General features: G+C 47.0%; 1 protein-coding gene across 2 annotated transcripts in view; it reads left to right on the top strand.

Annotated features, from left to right (window-relative positions):
• TNFRSF14 (TNF receptor superfamily member 14) overlaps positions 1-20,653 on the top strand; it is a 466,810-nt gene that overhangs the window by 381,028 nt on the left and 65,129 nt on the right. For both annotated transcript variants that reach the window (XM_086921550.1, XM_086921551.1), the window contains 2 exons: positions 5,000-5,142; positions 10,288-10,313. In XM_086921550.1, coding sequence (XP_086777676.1) covers positions 5,000-5,142; positions 10,288-10,313 — 169 coding nt within the window. The remainder of the gene's footprint in view (positions 1-4,999; positions 5,143-10,287; positions 10,314-20,653) is intronic.

The following is a 20,653-nucleotide window of genomic DNA, read 5'->3' on the forward strand; positions in this document are numbered from 1 at the left end:
TCGTACTTATGGGCGATTTTAACATTCATATCTGTGGCCTGAACTGTTATATTGATGATCACCTAGGGCCAGCTTATTCCGCGACACCCCACTTTGAGCATACACAACAGGGGGAAAGCCTTGGAGGACCTTTTGGCTGGTGCAGATCTCCTTGAACCTAGTTTTAGTGAACCGACCGATCGGATCCTTACTTTTAAAGCTATGGAGAGGGACACTGTTATTGACTACATATTTATCTCCCCACTTCCCCCATGCTAGCTCAGGTATTGTTTTATAATGCCAGGCTGTCGCCTTTTAGTGACCACAATCCGGTAATAGTCATGCTAGATAAAGACTGTGGTCTTTTGGGAAAAACGGGAAAGAAAGAGGGAGTTAGTAGCGTGGTAACAAGTGACCAGGGGACGAGGATTAATTGGGCTAAGAAAATTCAGGACCTTTTCTTCTCAAACATCTGTGAGAAGGCTAAAGATAATATTGCAATATGTTTTGATAGCACCATTCCAGGTGTTCAGGTCCATAGAGATTTTGAAGGCATTTGTGGTCAGGTAGCATCTGATCTGACAAAAGACAGCTAAACCCAGATTAACTATGGGTGAAAGGTGGTTTGATAACAACTGTTCACGGTCCCATCGTAACTTGGCCCAAGCTCTGAAAAACATACCTCGAGATAAGGAGCAGATAGCCATTTTAAGGAAACAGTATAAGATCACAGTTTGTATGCAGAAAAATGGGATCAAAGAAGAGGCCTAGAATGCACTCTTATCTGTTGAATTTCTTAAGGATAGCTCTAGATTCTGGGCTATTGTTAATAAACCCTTTTTTCTGGCATAGAGAATGGCTCTTTAGAATGCAAGATTACAGAGGCCCAGTGGCTCTCCCATTTTGAAGCAATTAATGGATCTAATGTCCCCGTTGATTCTTCCACCAGCCTAGAAGCCGATAGGGCCTTACCTCCCATGGTCTTTAAGGAGGAGGATGTAGAAAGGGCGATAACACAGATGTCTAGTAATAAAGCGCCAGGCCCTGATTCCGTCCCTACTGATCTGTATAAATGTAACCCAAATTTCTGGGCTAAAATATTAACTAATATTTTTAATGTTTCAAGTTCACAGGGGTTTCCTACTTCATGGTCTTTATCCACGATCATACCAGTTTTAAAAAAGGGTCAGAGAGGGAATCCACAGTGTTACAGACCGATATCTCCAATTGATTCTGCTGTTAAAATCTTAGGCAAAGTGATCCTAGCTAAAGTCATGGACTGGGTTAACGAAAATGAGGTTTTATCTAACCTGCAATATGGTTGTAGACAAGGTAGGAGCACTATGGACCAGTGCCTTAACCTACATCCAATAATAGTTAACATACCATAGCTAAAAAGGCACTTTGCAGATGGCTTTTATGGACCTTTCTTTGGCTTTTGATCTGGTTAACAGATCGATGATGTGGTCTATTCTGCTTGATATGGGCATTGACTCATGCCTTGTCTATTTTTTGACAGATTTACACCGGGATCTCTCAGCAACAGTTAAGGTCACTTGGAAAGTTAAATGCACAAGGAACTTTAAATCGGGTAGAGGCGTCCGTCAGGGATGTATATTGGCACCACTACTTTTTACCCTTTATATTAATAATCTAGACAAGACCTTATATCAGGCAAGCTTGGATATTCTGCGAGTAGGAGATAGGAGTATTCCGCTTCTCCTATACGCGGATGATGCTGTGTTATTAGCCCTACAGGCCTCCAGAGGCTACTGGATGCCTTTGAGGCCTATATGAAGTCCTTGGATTTAATAGTGAACATATTGAAATCTCACTTTATGTCAATGGGCCAAAGAAATAGAAACGTGAAATCCTTTTACTGCAATGGAGCAGAGGTGTCCAGGGTGTCCTCTTTTATCTATCTGGGGGTTTTATTTGATGATAGAAATACCTAGGTCCCCCAACAGAAGGTAAAAAAAAAGTGCAATGGTTAAATAATCTTCTGCCGTACAAGGGTTTGCACAGCGCCTGGGTGCTAGGCCCCTTGAAGCTATGCTTAACATTTACAGATCTAAATGCATGGCTATTGCTATGTATGGCTCCGCTATCTGGGGCTACAAGCATTTGGAAGGGGTGCCGATAGCTGAAAACAAATTTCTATGTACCCTATTGTCAGTACCTCAATCAACCCCAACCTTTGCTATTCACCAAGAATTGGGGCTTGGATATGTGTCGGACTTGATGAGGTTGGCCCGGGTGGTCTGCTGGCTTAAAACTTGGCTTAACCCAGATCTAACCCTGAATCACCAGGTTATTCAAGAATGTGTTTCCCTGGAAAGAGCCGGTAGTATCCGTGGCTGCATTATGTTAAGCTCATGTTCTCTAAACTGGGGCGCCCAGATCTCTTTAACGATCCGGATGGGATTAAAAAAGAGGACGTGAAATGGGTTAAATCTCAACTTTTATTGATGGTGGAACGTGAGGAGCAGAAGTTAATGAAACCCTCAGTTAGTGCTCACTTTTTGCTATAAACCTCCCCACTTATTGAACTCTACTTGAGAATTGTTACCAAGCCTTTCCATCGCTGTCTCCTAATCAGGTTTCGTTTTAACCTAATTCACTTCTCCTTAGGTAATCTGCAAGGCTGGTGCAAGCCAGAGGATATAGGCCCATGTCCGTGTGATAATTTTTCATCACAGGACACAATGCATTTCATAATGTTTTGTGACCATTACAGTGAAAATCATAGGAGATTTTTTTAGTTCCCCTGCTGAGGGGAAAGGGCTTTTTACAGGTCAGACCGGCAATGTTTTATCTTCAATTGCTTAATGATACATGGGATATTTTAATATTGCCAGTTTGTTAGTTGCAGCGGTTCATCTCAGGAAAAGATGGTATCCAATGTTAAATTTGATATGAAAACCCGTGTTGTATTTTTGAATGAAATTACTCTTAAGTGAGTTTTCAAGCTTTGATGTATTAGATAACTGACCCTGCTGTATTAATTATTTTTTAATATCGCTCGTATGTCTCATTGATTTAGATGATTTTATTATATTGTGTATTGCGTACTCTACTTTTATGATTTTAATTAATTGAATAAAGTGTTTTGACTCACTGACTGATTCACCATAGCCTCAAAGACACATGCAGGGATTATCTCTCTGACCAACCAGTCTCTGTCCCTAGTGCAGGATTGGAGGGGCTCAGCAGAAGTTTGCTAACGTTGGTGGTTGGCGAGGTCCTATTCTCAGTAGCGTGCCTTTCTCTCATGATGGGATGACCTTCTCTTCCAGCTCTCTGTATATGCAGGACTTCTTGGCCTGGCAGGGGTCTTCAGTGTTGGGTAATGACTTCAATAACAGCAAGTAAGAGTACCAGTGCTTCAGACAGACCGTGACTTAGTCCCAGCAACAACGAAGATGACAGCTCTCTGGCTTCATACCCAAGATATCGCTCTACATCTAATAGATCGTGAAGGTCCAAATCCAGGAAGAGTTCTGTGAGCTGTAGGGTGCTCAATCTTATATACTCAAACTCGACTTGTCATTAAAACCCAAGTGCCCAGTCATAGTAAAATCATGTTTACAGTTTCATAGTGTCAAACAGGTACAGGGTCAGTCTGTCCATGACAGTGTGGGATGATGGGAGTTAACCCCTACAGGTACAACTCTGACAGGAAGTTTGGGGGATTTCCTCCAGATTAACTTAAAGGAAGGAATAACTGAATTCGAAGTGGGTGGTGGGGTTGCCTCTGTCGAATGCACTTCTCCATCTTTTTTACTATATTATTATGGGTCTTCATCACTTAAGGCTTACCCTAAAATCAGGCACACTTATAACGATTGTGAACGCGATTACCATAATTTATAGACATCGCTTTACACGTAACGTTTGCAAGTTAAATACATATGCATTTACAAAGGAAGACTGGACTTCAATTTAAATAGAGGGGACTTTAGGTAGCACCCTGGGGTCAGTGCTTAATTTGAGGCGGTGGATTTCGGTGCTCAACACCAGCACTTAATTGTCAACACCGATGGTTGTGGCAGTCTGCCACAAGGTGGCACTGTCTGTTATGATCACAACAAAAGTTAATTATTAATTCAGTATACATTAAAAATGGCTATTGCCTGCTGCCCAAGCCATTGTTATAGCTTTGGGGGCCTGGAATAGTCAGAATTGTCACACTTGAGAGAGTGTGATGTCAAGTAGTTGTGTTACTACCATTGGCAGCATGGCAGGGGCAATGTGTGGTGCAAGCTGCAGGGACTTCCTGGCGAGAGCCCTGGCACTTATATATTTTTTTATAAATTAAGCACTGCCTGGGGTACACCAAGGCTCCCCAAAAACTAAGAATCAGGTGAAACCAGAGCATCTTGTGGCTCCCCTAAGTGGTGGCCCAGAGGGTACTGACCTGCGCTTTTAGGGATTCCCAATGGTTAGGGACCCCTTAAACAGTTCCCTGGCAGGGGGAAGTTAATGCAAGAAAAATATCTGAGATCAGGGGAGTGACAGAACCTTGAGTCTGAGGAGCCCAAAGGGTTCTGCTCCCCTCTTACTGAGAGTGGATACCAAACAAACAACTATTTCCCCAGGCCTAGGAAGGGCAGACACTCAGAAGATGTCCCCTTAGCGATGGCCGCTTGCTCGGCAGAATGGAAAGTTGTCCAGTTGATAGGATAGCTCGTGCAAGTAAAGGGATCGTTAGGAAGTGCTCCGGGTCTGCAAAAGTAAGTGCCGGAGACCCCCTGTATAAGGTATTTGCTTGTAGACAGCTAATCTCAGTTACTAACAAAAAGCTTTCTGTTGAATCAAATGGATATTGCCTCCTAAAATGAAATGCAAAGTGCGCCTTCCAAGAAATCTGCTTTATTTTGCTACAATTTGAGGACACTGTTATTGGCACCAAGTTGTTTAACATTCTGTATATTTTGAGTCAGCTTGACAAAACTAGCTTGCCAAATCTACTGCACATGATTATGATTAATGTGATAATTCTGTTTGCTTACATTTGCAGTTGTGGTGATTTGGGTTTGCAAGAAAAAAAAACGGGCAGTCATTTGCAAGACGCAGAGTGTGGTGATCGTATTCGTTCAAGGACAAGCTCTATTATAGCTTTCGTTTTCGTACTTGTAGTCCTCATTATCTTTCTCGTCTGTGGTGAGTAACCATATTAATTTTATGTCATCTTACTGACGGGGTTTTCACTAGTGGTAATTTTTCCAAGCCTTTGTGAATATTGATACACCGCAGTATATTGAAGTTATTTAAGAAAAAAGTATACTGTATTTCCTGGGAACTCTGTGGTTTGTGATGCGCAGGGAGTGCCTAAAACAGAACGAGCAAATGGACGATTATAACTCAACTCAGCAAAAATAGTGCTCTGCTGGGCGAAAGAAAACTAACAAAGAAACCGTAAATGAGAGGGAAATGGAAGGAGACCCTGGTGGAACCACCAGTTGTCCACGGTTTTTGTGGAGCTCCTTACAAGCACTTCAAAATCTTTTTTGGAAAAAAGACAGGTACTAAGGTCATTCGAATAAAGTGTTGCTAGTTATCAGATTAAGTAAAATGCTGCTTTTTATTGTCCAGATACATTCTGAATGAGCTAAACCCTATAGTCTTGCTATCAACACATCAACATGTCCAGGGTTCAGTCAAAGCAAGGGGACCCTGTCTTGAAGTTTGTGCCCACACATTGTGTGACGGTGGGGTTTGATAACCAGCTGGCACACAGGAGTAAAAGGGTAGAGCACATGGCACTCGAGGTGTACCACAACCTCCCTGGAGCTAGTTAGCTAGTGAATATTGATACACTGCAGTAAATTGCAGTTATTAAACAAAAGTATACTGTATTTCATGTAAACTCCAAATAAAATGTAGCAAATCAATGTCAGTACACAATAAGACTTCCATTTGCTTATGTAAATATAGAAAATTCTGATTGTTCATTTAATCAGGTAGTTAAACGAGGACAACTTATAACAAAGAATTTGTTTGTGTCACATTATATATTTCATACGATACCCCTTTGTAGTTACTGTCATTGTTATAAATAGCTACCAACCTATTCTAAAGCATCAAAGGGCAGACAGGAGGAGGCAGGTACAGGTACAAACCGTGGCTTCAGCTTGAACCAACATTTCTTACATGGGTGTAAAGGCAAGAGACCCTCCTGGTCTTTGGTCCTTCACTTGAAGATGTTGGGGATGGCTTTCTGGATGAAAACTGAAGCACTGTCTGCTTGAAGCAGGAAGGCTGCATGTAAGTGCTAAGGTAACATTGAGAAGACATGCCCTTGTAATCTATCAAATGGGTTAAGAAACTAGAGAGAAGCTAATACAGTGAACTTAATAATGTTCCCAATCAGCCACCTACTGGACCCACTCGCAAATTGCTATTAATGAGCATCACAGCAGGTCGTTTCCAGAGCCATTAATTTTTTAAGACAACTAAAAGACCATTTCAATTTAGCCTCGGGTGGAGTGGGAGCCCCAACGTTAATGATAAATATATTGATAACTATTCATAATTGTATCCACATTCTAATGTTTTTATGTATCAGCTATTTCTAATTGTTGAACATACTTAATAGTTGCTATCTGTCTTTTAATATGTTATTTATTATTGCATTTCACAATCAATTATATCAATTATTCTTAAGGTACTTTGTAATCCACATGTATTTCTTGCATCATTTTCTGTAATTCTTAAATATAATCTTATTATTTTTGATACTATTTCTTGTATTGTCTTGTTTTCATATGTATATTGAATAATAAAATTGCTTTGAACAGAAAAAAATAGAAGTGGTGATCTCCAACTTTACATCAGCGTGTGTTCCTATTATGTGTTGCCAGCCAAGAGACGTTATTGTCCCCTTTCTTGTGTATACTTCCACTGTCCGAGGTGATTGAATTTGGGTACGCACTTTTGATGTATGTAGTAGGTGGGATTCACTTACGGTTTAAGGTGTAGTGGAATTTGAACATCAGCGCTGTGAATATTTATAGCTGTTTATTATCTGTTAACATCTGGATGCAGAGTGCAACAGGAGAAGCAGTTGTCTAATACGAAAATTAAATAATAGTGAACAGCGTGCGGATCCTTGGGGGACCCCACATGTAATGATACGCATTGAGCTTTATTTTTAAAAACAAGGCAAATCATTGTAAAGTGATTTCTGGCACTGTTTATAATGGCACAATATGCTACTAGATAAATTCATAATCAGTGTTATTGAAAGCTGCTATAGTTTAGCATAACTAGCGAAGGCAGATTACCCTGTCAGCGACTTATAGGCAGCTCACCCATACATCAACCACTGCTATTTCTTTGCCATTACCGTGGAAAATCCCTGAGTGACCGAGATCGGTAATATTACGCTCTTCAAGATAGGTTTGAAGGTGGACACAAACCAGTTTATCCAATGCCTTTGCCAGCTATGATTTCCCTGCTGCAGACTGAAATCCTCATCAGTGAATGCCTACAAGACACAGTGCCAAAGTAAGATGGCTGTAAGCTTCAACCAGGTGCATCATTTCTACGTTCCTTTGACGTTCCTCAAGTTGGTGGACTAGTCAAATCATACTAAGAATTTCACACCATTTCCCATGTGTGCAATTTGTTGTAGTTGTGTGGCTGGTCATATTCTGGACCAGTTACAGAAACAACTCCCTGGGCTCCTACACAAAAATACCAATACCTGTAAAATAGTCCAGTGAGACATTAACTTGCTCACCTGTACAAAAAGCAGGGCAGCATCACTCGCCTGCTACAGTGATTTTTTAAAATTTTTAAACAAGATCAGCAATTTCACTTTGAGACTAAAAAATAGATGGTGTGAAGAAAGAGGAATTTTAAACTTGTGGTAATTCTAGTAATAGACTCTTTGAACTGTTCATTGGTTGCAGTGGCTTACTAAAAAGTGCCCTATTTTGAACCCCTTACTATTCACTGCTACTGTTTGATATTCAGTACTTTGGTGCACATTTCCCTCTTGGCCCATATTTTCTAAAGATGGAGTTAGAATTGGTCAATCTACCACAAAAGCATTGTGGCAAAAATACAATTCAGAGACTTTTTGTAGCTGAATTTTCGGAGCAGCAGAAATAGGCATGTGCAGGATCTCCTAAATACAGACGTTTGGAAAGGTATATCCCCAGACTCACAGGTAGTTTTGGGTGGGCTGGGTTTCTGAATGAAAATGTGAGCAACGCCATGAGACCACCATCCAATAGTCAATTAGTTTAAAAGTCCACCCGGCCAGTGCTATACTTAGCATTCTTTGGGGGGTGTTCAATTTAGCTGTTTGATACCTATAGAGCAAAACGTACTGGTGTAGAAAATTCCTTTGATGGCGGGTCTTATGGTAGGGGTTTGAAGAGGTTCTTTATTTGAGAAAGGAGTTTGTTGTTTCATACAGTTAGAAGCAGAATTAGGGGAGATTCCTGCAGAAAAAAAAATATTATTAAAACTTGTACTGGCAAATCTCGAGTGCAGATGGTATTGATGGATTAGGGATGTTTGGATGGCATGCACTTTGAGTTTTTTCATTTTAAGCAAAAGCTATGAAGAAACTAAAGGAATAGTAATGTAGATATGAAAAGGGTAATATCAAAATTGGTGATTGTGATCAGTGGTTTCCAAGAGGTTCCTAGTTTATATAAATTAACCAACAGGTTTCTTATCTGAAGGGAATGTAAAAAAGTTGTTTTTCAATTTTCAGAGGATATAGAAGTGAAAATCAGGTATGGATTACTCTGTTTACTTGGACTGTAATATTACGGTTAAGAAATGATCCTAAAAATGCTGTAATATTTTGTATAGTAAATTGGATCTTAACCTATTATGCAGGGAGAGAGCAGGGGATTTAATTTTAGCTACCCTTAACAACATTGGACTTCCATCTAGGTATTTTAGCCCATTGTAAGCAATATCTATGTGGGACTACAAAGGGTACCTTTAGCCACGTGTTTTGTGGCTAAAGTAGATAAAGTACTTATTCAAATTATATTTTTCAGAACGTTTTGGGATGGAGAGTTGTTCTGCAGACTATGCTGATTCACAATTTGTTCCATGTTGCACCACAATATACTTTTTAACGATGCATTCAAAATGTTAACCATTGACAGAGCTGGGTTTAATAATCAGGCATTGCCAAAGTCAATAGGTCTTGCCTGCAGGTGGTATTGACTTTGACACTGTTTTGTAGCCATGCTGTACAGCAGCAAGGATGATGTGCAGCATTGCTAAAACGAATTAAACAAATTGCTATGACGTGGCCAGTGTTAATGTGTTTATTATTATTTTTTAAGCATATTAGCGCTGTCCGCATCATAGTTTTAAAATACCGTTATTTGAGCTGTGTCCTCCCGTGAGGCAATACAAAGGGAGGGAGAGAGAGAAAGACAGGCGAGAGAGGATGGTGGACATCATTGTCAACAGAGGTTGGGCAGGACGGGCTTAGGCAATGCACCTGGCAACAAAGAGCAGATGGGGGGGGGCACGGACAAGTACATGGACAACAGAGAGTGGTGGGAGGATAGGGGCCAGCCACACGGACAATGGTCTGTGGGTCGGAGGGGCTGGGGCCAGCACCCAGACAACAAATTGTGGGTGGGAGGAGGTTGGGCAACCACACATACAACAGAAGGTGCTTGGGAGGGGCTGTGGGAAGCAAGCATAGGTTTTTCGGGAAGAGGTGGGGCAAGCAGGCTGACAAGGGCGTCCGGTAGAGACTATGAGCAAGCAGATGGAGACTTTTGGGTGGTCCGGAGGGGCTAGGGAGAAGCACAAGGACAACATTGGGTTGGTGGGGTGTTTGGGACAAAAACATGGACAAAAGATGGGAATGGGAGAGAAACACGGAAGGGGAAGAATTACACAAGGGGATTAGCTGAAGAACACACTCAATCTTGTAGAGTGCTTATTAAAGTCGCACTTCAATAAGCTATTAGTAGAGGGACTCAAGTAATGCATCCAGACTCCAAGGGAGGGACAAACAAATTACAAGGAATGAAGCTTACAGAAGCTGATGAATAAGAATCAAGCAAATGTGAGTAACAATGAAGCCAACCAATGGTAAGCAACGGGCTTTCTCTAAGTCGCCATGTCAGGTAACAATAGACCTTACAAGATACAGCGCCTGCAGGGCCTTAGGTGACACCTAAAAAGACTCTATCAGCCATTTTGCTGACTGTACTTTTTTTGGTAGTTGTGCTATAGTATAATTGCTTGGTTGTGAGTCTATTGAATGTGCAGTTAGTATTGCATTGTTTAAATATTGTTCCACTTTTCCTACAGTGTGCAGAAACAAGAGAAATACAGAGGTGAGTTTTTTTTTTATTTGGCATTTATTATATGTACATTATTTCCACATCATTTCCCAATCCGAGTTATCAAACGCAAATATGGAAACACCTGCCAGTTAACACACCCAGCACAAATAGTTAATTCTGGGTGCACATTTTGCATCACATTTGCATGATAGTCATAAAGTCAGGAAGCCACACTTCAAAATAGAGAACTATTTGTGGAAGATCATTATGTGCACACATTTTAAAAAATTACTTCTTAGCAGCAGCTGGCCACTTGCTTTATATATCATTTGCCATCCAGAAGGAATACACTCGGATTGTATTTGCTTTGAAGATCAACCTATCTTGGAATCATATGTGCTCCTCTCACCTCTGTATTCAGCAACGCTAACCAAGTGCTGCAAATTTAAGTTTATTTGGAATATGTGTTTTATTTTAACATCTGTGAAAATTTCCAAATGAAAAGTGAAACATCTTTCAGTGAGTTTACTTGGTGTGCAGATAATATATCAGAGAAAAAATATAGCGTGGACAAAATATGGTGTCAATAATATTGAGGGCAAAAAACATTGTGAAGGTAAGCAAAGTTTTACTATATATAACTCAACATATATGTACCTTGATGATATATATATATCTTCATGGTACCTATATGTGGAGTTAGGAATGCTGAATCTATATTTACCTGTTTGCACTTACCTTTTCGATATTTTGTTCCTCGATATTTTTGACAGAATATTCTGTCCCCACGATATTTGTGCTTTCGATATTCTGTCAGCGATCAAGTTTACTTTGCATGTTAAAAGTGGAAGAAAGTGAAATAAAGGTGTATTCTACGTGTTGCGAAGCCCATCTAAATTCACCATTTATCTTTTATGTGCCATTTAACGTTGATGTGCTGTCACACGTAAAACAATAAATTGTGTCAGTAAAACTAATCTTGGACCCTTCTGTATTTAGAAGCAAGATTCAGCGTTGGCACACAGTTAAGAATAAGGAATTAGCACATTCCTCTTCCCAAGCTTTATGACCACTACCTCACGCCTTTATCTGCGTATCCAGATAAACAGCTTTTTATTTCTGAGTAAATTGTTTACAGGAAGTCACCATTGATCCCATTTCCTAGAGATCCACAATGCTTGTGCCTAACAAGAGGAGATTCTGTGCCCTGGGTCCCTCGGAGGGTGGGGCATGTGTATTTATTTGTTGCCACCCTAAGCTCAAAGGGGGTTTCACATATCCCCTCTACCACTCAGTGAGCCCTGCTCTTTTACTGTTACCCTCTACATCCTGTGATCTGTTCCCATGTTACTGTGTGCACTTCTCATGCCACCCTATAATCTCTCCTCCTGCCACATTGTGATCCTTTCTCCAGTCACCACATCATCTCTCCTTGTTCTGTTCCATTGAGATCACTTTTTCCACAATCAGATCTCTTCTTCTACCCTTGAGTTAATTATTCAACCAAGCCGTGAGCTTTCCTCCTTCCAACATAGGAATTCATATCTTGCTGGCAGATAATGTGTCCTTCTGCTACCCTTTTTTCTCTGTGAGATTTTGTCTTCTCTTAAAATGAACCCTCTGATATTTCCTCCTTCTCCTACATTGGGATACGTCCTGCAACCCAGTGAATTATCTGGACTTCTCAGCGTGTGATTGCTCCTGCTCATACCCCTAGCATTGTTCTTCTTTTCAATCTAATTTCTTCTTCTGCATCATTTTTTTTCTCTTCTTCATGTGGTTTTTCCTCCTTCTTGTTTTGTTTCTTTTACTATTTTCTCACTTTCCGGTGTCTTAACCTCCAAGCACCACGTGATCTCTCCTCTTATCAAAGGCACTTTCTCCATATTCTTTTTGGTCACATTTCTTCTCTTCATGCCGCCCACTGGTAACTTCCTCCTCTTCCCCCATTCCTCCCAATGCCTTGATAGCATGCTAATCTGTCTATTATGCAGTGGCTGTAGCAGCAGCGGTGACCTGGCACACGGGGCCGTGTGGTAGGTGGAGCGACCTGGAGGGGTGGCTACACCCCTCCAGGTCGGAGGGGTGTAGCCACTGCTTCCTGCCCGTGTGCTGAGGCTGCCTTCTAGGGCCTCTGCCCTCAGGCTTCCTGCTCGTGTGCTGCCTCTGCCTTCTAGGGACTCTGCCCTCAGGCTTCCCCCCTTGCCGCTAACACCGTTCTTCTTTTCCCCGATCTCCGCCGCTGCTCCCCTGCGGCCCCGCCCACTTCCTTGTCCCCGACCCCCATTCGCCGCCCCGCTCCCGCCTCCCAGCTGCTCCTCCATCCCACTTTGCCATATATGGCGGGACCGCAAGTACGCGCAGCAGTCACGCACCGATTGTGCGCCAAAGGCGCACCAAAGGCAAGCCCGTCTATGCCCGTCCATGCCTGGACCGCGCCCAGCGCCAGGACCCCTGGCCCTCAACAATGCCAACGCACCCGAAGAACTTACGACGCCGCCAGCCTCCACACACTCAATGCCGGCCAGAATCCTGCCTGCTACCTAGCCGCCCCGAAACGCACCCATGGACCCTTCACCTGCCAAGCCTACAAATTTACCTGCCTCCGAACCTGCACCGCACCCACCAAGCCGAGCTCCAGCAACAACCACCTCAAGTGCATCGTGCTCAACACTCGCTCCGTTCACAGGCATGCCGTCTAACTCTGGAACCTCCTCGTCACAACGTCACCAGACGTCGCCTTCCTCACAGAAACATGGATGAACGCCTCCTCAGCCCCCGACATCGCGATAGCCATTCCGGAAGGCTACAAGATAACCTGGTGGGACCACGTCAACCAAACTGGAGGAGGCATTGCCATCGTCCACAGAAACTCCATCCGCATCACGAGCAACTCCGAGGACACCCTCACCGCCACCGAGCACCTCCACATCCAGATACACACCGACCCCAAGACCACCCTCAGAGGCACCCTCATCTACAGACCCCAGGGACCACGCACACAATTCAGCGAAGCCATCGCAGACTTCGTCAGTCCGCACGCCCTCACCTCCACAGACTACATCCTCCTAGGGGACATCAACTTCCACCTGGAGAACAACAAGGACTGCAACTCCGCCGCCTTGCTGGATAACCTCGCCAACCTCGGACTCAAGCAACTGGTGAACACCCCCACCCACTACGCCGGCCACACCCTCGACCCCATCTTCTCCTCCAGCAAGCACATCTCCTTCAGCCACTCAACCGGACTACACTGGACAGACCACAGCTGCGTCCACTTCAACTACAGGAGAGCCACGACCCACCACCACCCACAACAGGTTCCCCGCAGAAGATGGAGCAAGATCACCGCCGACCAGCTCACCACCGCCCTCAACCAGAACCCCCCAGCCAACACATCGGACCCCAACGAAGTAGCCCGCAACCTCACACAGTGGCTCACCAACTGCGCCGACGAACTTGCACCACTGAAGAACCCACCCAGCAGATCCGGCAGCAGGAAAGCCTTGTGGTTTACCAACGACCTCAAAAACTCCAAGAAAACCTGCTGCACCCTCGAGAAAGCCTGGCGCCACGACCAGACAACAGAACACATGACCGCCCTCAAGAATGCCACCCGCAAACACCACCAGCTGATCAGAACTACCAAGAAGACGACATTAAAAGAACGACTGGACAACAACACCCACAACAGCAAGGAACTCTTCAGCATCGTTAAAGAGCTCTCCACCCCCAGCGCCTGCAACAACGACATCACACCCTCGCAAGACCTCTGCGACTCATTCGCCTCATTCTTCCACCGCAAGATCGCCGACATACACAACAGCTTCGGCGCGCGGACCACAGACCCAACCACCGCACCAGTACCCCCATCACCACCCTCTGCACCTGGACCCCGATCAGCATCGAAGACACCACCCCCCTGATGAACACCATCCACTCCGGCTCCCCTACCGACCCCTGCCCACACCACATCTTCAACAAAGCCGACTCCATCATCGCACCCCAACTCCGGAACATCATCAACAGCTCCTTCGCATCCGCCACCTTCCCGGAGAGCTGGAAACACGCCGAGTTGAGCGCCCTCCTGAAGAAACCAACTGCGGACCCCACGGACCTGAAGAACTTCCGCCCCATCTCGCTCCTCCCCTTCCCAGCCAAAGTCATCGAGAAGGTCGTCAACAGACAACTCTCCGCCTTCCTCGAGACCAACGGATCCCTCGACCCTTCATAGTCCAGGTTCCGAGCAAACCACTGCACCTAGACCGCCCTCATCGCAGCCACCGATGACATCAGGTCCCTGCTCGACAACGGGGAAACTGCGGCCCTCATCCTCCTGGACCTCTCAGCAGCCTTCGACACCGTATGCCACCGCACCCTGATACAGCGCCTCTGCAACACCGGAATCCAAGGAGCGGCCCTGGAATGGATCATCTCGTTCCTCGACAGAAGAACCCAGAGAGTCCGCCTCCCCCTGTTCCGATCCGCGTCCCCCGAAGTCATCTGCGGCGTTCCACAAGGATCCTCACTCAGCCCCACCCTCTTCAACATCTACATGAGCCCTCTCGCAGCCATCGCACGCCAAAACAACCTCAACATCATCTCATACGCCGACGACACCTAGCTGATCCTCTCCCTCACCAACGACGCCGCCACCGCCAAAACCAACCTCCAGGAAGGAATGAAAGACGTCGCGGAATGGATGAAGATCAGCCGTCTGAAACTGAACTCAGACAAGACGGAGGTCCTCATCCTCGGTCCATCTCCCTCCGCCTGGACGACCCCTGGTGGCCCCCTGCCCTGGGCACCGCAGCCAAGCCAACGGACCACGCACGCAACCTGGGCTTCATCCTGGACTCCTCCCTCACGATGACCAAGCAAGTCAGCGCTATCTCGTCATCCTGCTTCAACACCCTGCGCATGCTCCGAAAGATCTTCCGATGGATCCGTACCGAAACCAGGAAGACGGCCACCCAGGCCCTCTTCACCAGCCATCTGGACTCCGGGAACACCCTCTACGCTTGAAACTCCAGAAAAGACTCCAGCGCATTCAGAACGCCTCAGCACGACTCATCCTGGACATCCCTCGCCACAGCCCCATCTCTGCTCACCTGAAAGACCTGCACTGGCTCCCTGTCAACAAGAGGATCCCGTTCAGACTCCTCACCCACGCACACAAGGCTCTCCACGACACGGGCCCAAAGTACCTCAACAACCGCCTCACATTCTACACACCCACCCGCCAGCTCCGATCCGCCAGCCTCGCCTCCGTCCCACGAATCCTCAAATCCACCGTCGGAGGAAGTATGGCCGGGATGCCCGCCACCCCATCCCAACACCAATTCCCCAAGGGGAGGAGACAGACACAGGTTCGAGCTTTTGGAAGGCGGGGGGGAGTTACCCCCCCCCCCCGGCCGTATTTATTAAAATATGAAACAAAATTTAAAACATTAAATTAAAAACGTTTCATGAATTATGTACAATTTTACTTTCATTACATTTTGATGAAGACATGTTCTTTGGCTAACCTTAACAGATCTCTAATACAAAGGTTTCCTAGCCGAGTCTATCATCCTGAAAATGCATACATTCTAAATTAAAATTGTACATCCTAGCATTAAGGGCCAACGGCAAGGTCCTAACCGGTGTCAGATCCCTACTACCAAACTCCCGCCCTCACGGTGTGAGTGGCGCATGCGCAGAGGACTTTACCCTCGCAGCCAACTGTAACTTCCCTTGTCGTGGGGGCCCCCTTTCACTCGACGACATCTTAAAGGTCGTCCGAGTCCCCGTGTGAGGTATCTGTAAGAAGGACAGCGTGGACTCCCCCCCCTTCCCCACACTCTCTTCCGCCGGAGCGGATATCCGGCCCCCGGGAAATTCGTAGGAGGGGCATCTAGCCGTCTCCCCCCTGGGAGGGGCCTATGGCCGTCTCCCCCTAGGCGACCCATCCGTAGTGGGTGCCGCCTACCCGTGGGAGGGGCCAATGGTCGCCTCCCCCCGTGCGCTCCCATCCATTCTGGGTGGCGCCCCCCCTAGGGACCTTGAAATTACTGCTCACCGATCATGACCTTACCGCCACAGGCCGGATAGTTGACCGACTATCCGGCCCCCCTCACCTCCTAAAGGTCATGCCTCCTCAAACCCCTTAGGAGTAAATCATTCCCCGCCCTGGACAGGTGAACCCCATCATTCAAATAAAAGTGATCACCCCGAATACACCCATGGGGAATGCTATGCAAATGCGCGGAGCGAAACAATTTCCCAATTTTATTGTTGACCCTCTTTACCGAGTGGTTCAACGCTGACACAGAGAAACCCCCCCCGCCAAACTTTCCTGGGGATCATGTGGGACCAGGCGATTGTGCACCCCGGGAGCCTCTTAGCCAACCAGCTGACTGCCGACAAAATGTGTTCCATTAACACTCGTCTTCCCAGTCTTACCAAGTCATTGCCCCCCAAGTGTACTATGACTATAGATGGCGGTAACCTTTGCCGCCCTAAGAGACCCTCCACAAACGATTGAAATTGGTCAAAACAGAGGCCTCCCTTCCCATGGAAGGTCACTCTAAACCCGTATTCCCCAGATGCGTGAGTCGCGTCACCTGCCATGAATACGTCCCCGGCGCGCCTCACGTATGAGTGGCCCACGACCCACACCACTTGCTCTCCAGTCGGTGATCCTCGACCGCTGGTCTCCTGGTGATGGGTTGACTCCAAATTCCGCCCCGCGTCACATGCTTGCGAAACTGTAATCCAAACAAAAGACAACAAGCGTGAGTGCATTTCATCAGTCTTTTACAACATGTGCAATCGCACATACCTCTTGAAGCAGTTCGAGGACCAACGGCCTAACTGTTTCACTTCTTCCGCACCTAGACCCCGAGCCGTAGCCTCAGTAGGGGCCCCTATTCTGAATGAGTGGGTCCCAAAATCACACGGGTCCATGCCCGCCGCAGCGATTGTATGTGCTAGCACCCTCTGAAACTGAAATCTCGTCAGAGGGGTGCCATCCTTGTGTCTAAGCAGGCTCTCTCCCCATGTCGCCGGCCTCTGTGCCAAGTATTCCTCTAAACACTTTATCGGACAAGTGGGGCACCCTCGAGCGCGCTGCACAACCACACTATCCCCCATAGCTTCCTGGTCTGTCTTGGACCTAGCTATCGAGATCAGCATCGAATCACCCCGTATTTGCACGTGATCCCTGCATAAGCCTCCCTCCATATCTTGCTTGTTCCTCGCCACGAGTTCGCTTACCCGCATGGCCCCATGAAATGCCAAGGCGAAAGCTGCCCGGAACAGAACTGCTTCGGAAGGGGTGGAGCATGTCTCATCCAGTTTTGCTAAAAGCCGAGACAATCTCTCCAAACCAATCGGGTGCCTCGTATCCTGTCTGCGACCTTCCAGGCGTTGCCAGCCGCGAAGCGCCTTTCTGACTAAAAAGGAACCCGTTGGGTCCCTTATGCCGTGGAGCTGTGCCATGAATGATATGGCCGCCCTATGTCTGTTGGCAGTTGCGGCTGATCGGCCTTCTCTGTGCAGCGCTACTAAGAACCCCAGGAAGGATTCCTCCTGCCCCCAGCTATGACTCCCTGCCGGGCCTGAAAAGGCGCAGTAAGAACGAAACGCCTTCCTCGTCCTGGGCGCTAAGCTGGCTGCCACGAGGTCTTGTAATCCGGGGCACCGATCAGCCATAGTGCTTCGGGGAACGGTGCCGCTACTAGGTCCGCTGTGGGTAGATAGCCCCTGAAAGCCTGCATGTGTGAACGAGAGAGTGCATCAGCTGCATTATTTAGTACACCCGGCACATGTTTTGCCCTGAACTGTACATTCAATCTCATGCAACTTAACACAATTTTTTTCAACAGTCTCAAGATCCACTTGCAGCGGGCTGCCTGCTGATTAATGCACTCAACCACAGTCATATTGTCCGACCAAAAGACTACTGAGCGGTCCCTAAAATCGTCTGGCCATGCCAACAGAGCCACCCAAATGGGAAATAGCTCCAAGAACCCAATGTTACCTGTTAGGCCACTGGAGTGCCACCACGTCGGCCATACTTGCGCCGACCATCGGTTACCAAAGATGGCGCCAAACCCCACGCTCCCGGCTGAATTGGTCCACAAACCCAGTTCGTCCGACGACGCTGGGGGTTTGTTCCACACTACTCGACCGTTGAAGTCCGCCAGAAATGCCAACCAAATGCGCATATCCTGGCGAACCTCTGCCGACAGTCTCGTGCGGTGGTGTCCCTCCTTGAGGCCAACCATAGCTTGTGCAATGGAGCGTGAGAAGGGGCGAGCCATTGGTATTACTCTCAAGGCAAAGTTAAGCTGACCCACTGTTTGTTGTAGCTGGTGCAGGGTCACTTTTTCTTTGCCCAGGCATTGTGTTAAGGAAGCCTTGAACTTGGCCACCTTTTCCATTGGCAAACAGAAGCATCCCTCCACTGAATCGAGCTCAATTCCCAGAAACTCCAGTGAAGTAGATGGCCCCACCGTCTTACCTGGTGCCAATGGGACTCCAAACTCCTGCATGAGAATGCAGAAGTCCTGCAGTGCCTGTGCACATTTCGCATTGCCGGCCGGCCCCAAGAACAGGAAGTCATCTAAATAGTGCATCACTTGTCTATGCCCTGTGGCCTCGGTGAATGCCCATTCTAAAAAGCAGCTGAACATCTCAAAATAAGCACAAGAAATTGAGCAACCCATGGGCATGCATTTATCCATGTAATACTTCCCTTGGAACGTAAATCCTAGCAAGCGCTGGTCCCGCGGGTGTACCGGGAGCAACCTGAATGCTGATTCGATGTCCGATTTCGCCATCAGAGCACCGGGGCCCAGGTGATTCAGTAGGGCAACGGCATCGTCGAACGATGCGTACCGAACTGAACAGACATCCGGATCAATGGCTTCATTCACTGAAGCGCCCCTCGGGGCCGACAGATTGTGAATGAGTCTATACTCCCCTGGGTCTTTCTTCGGAACCACTCCTAGAGGTGAACACACGAAGTCTGCCACCGGCGGGCATGGAAAAGGTCCTGCTACCCGCCCCAAGCCGACTTCTTTGGTAATTTTCCTGGCTGCCACTGCTGGGTTGTGTTGGACGGATTGCTGATTTTTACAAAAGGGGGTCCCCCGAAAAATTCCCCACCGGGATGTTGAAGCCATATAGGAAACCATTCCTCAAAATCCCGGCGGATACATGATCAGGGTATTTGTTCAACCAGGGAGTCAAAGCCAAGATGTCGACGGGTGAAGACGATTGCCTCCCAAGCATCACCTCACTCCTGCTTGGACCCCCTTTCCTCCCGAACCACCGTTCTTGGATCTACAGCTACTCTCCGGGTGTGAGGAGTTCCCACAGCCCGCACAAGCATGCCGAAACCTACATGTTCCCTGGGGTCTGTTACAGTTACCTCTGTTGAAACCCCAACATACCCCGCGCTTGCCCCCATTGTCGCCGGTCTTGCGCTGTGATTCCCCACCGGCGCTTGCTCGAAAGGGCTGCGCAGGCCTTTGCTGAACTGTCCCAGGCCCGCTCCCGCCCTACGAGGCGTACCTGCCGATCCAGGCAAGAGCTGTTTGTGCAATAATACCGTATCGAGGCAATCCCATGACAAAGTTACATCAAACTCTTTAGACTTTCGGAATTGCATGTCATATCCTTTCCACTCATTCCCCCCATACATGTTATAAAAATCCATGATCCTATTCTGGTAACAGGATAGCTCGGGCAACACTTCAGGCTTACGCTCCCCCATTACTGCCGTAAATATAGAGAAGGCCTTCACCCAGTTCGCTACGGTCTCGTCGACCCTAAATTCCGCCATTTTGGCCCGCCATACGCTGGGGTGCCATAAATCTTTCTGGGTCTTCGCGTATTCCATCTCACGATGGTCGGTCAATAATGAAAACATATTAACATACTTGTCCCCCCATATCATCTCCTTCGTGGCCGCTGGGATGTGCTGTGCCACCCTCTCGCGCCTTGAAGGCACTGAACTTTCCCCCACCATTGGCAATGGATTCTTACCGGGTTCAACCGCCGTGTCTGCTGTCTTTTCCTGGCCAACCGTAGTTACTCCTGGCGCCACCTGTGGGGAAATAGAAGGAACATTCGCCGTCCCGGCTTCTCTCGACTGCCCTAACTGCTCGATTATTAATCTAGCCTCCTCGGCCGGATCCCCCGCAGCCACTGCCCCCCGGCTTTCTTTTTAAGCCAGGGCAACACTGCCGCTAACTGAAGAGCCAGTTCTGGGGGCATCTGATCATCATTAACCGGGGTAATTACAACAGGGATTGGTAAACCCATATCCGGACTCGGTACCGGGCTGTCCGCCGGTGTGATGGGGGCAGTTGGGGGCACCTCCGGAACCGGGTCCTCCCCAG

The sequence above is a fragment of the Lissotriton vulgaris genome, chromosome 5 (genome assembly GCF_964263255.1).
Source record: "Lissotriton vulgaris chromosome 5, aLisVul1.2, whole genome shotgun sequence".
Classification (NCBI taxonomy): domain Eukaryota; kingdom Metazoa; phylum Chordata; class Amphibia; order Caudata; family Salamandridae; genus Lissotriton; species Lissotriton vulgaris.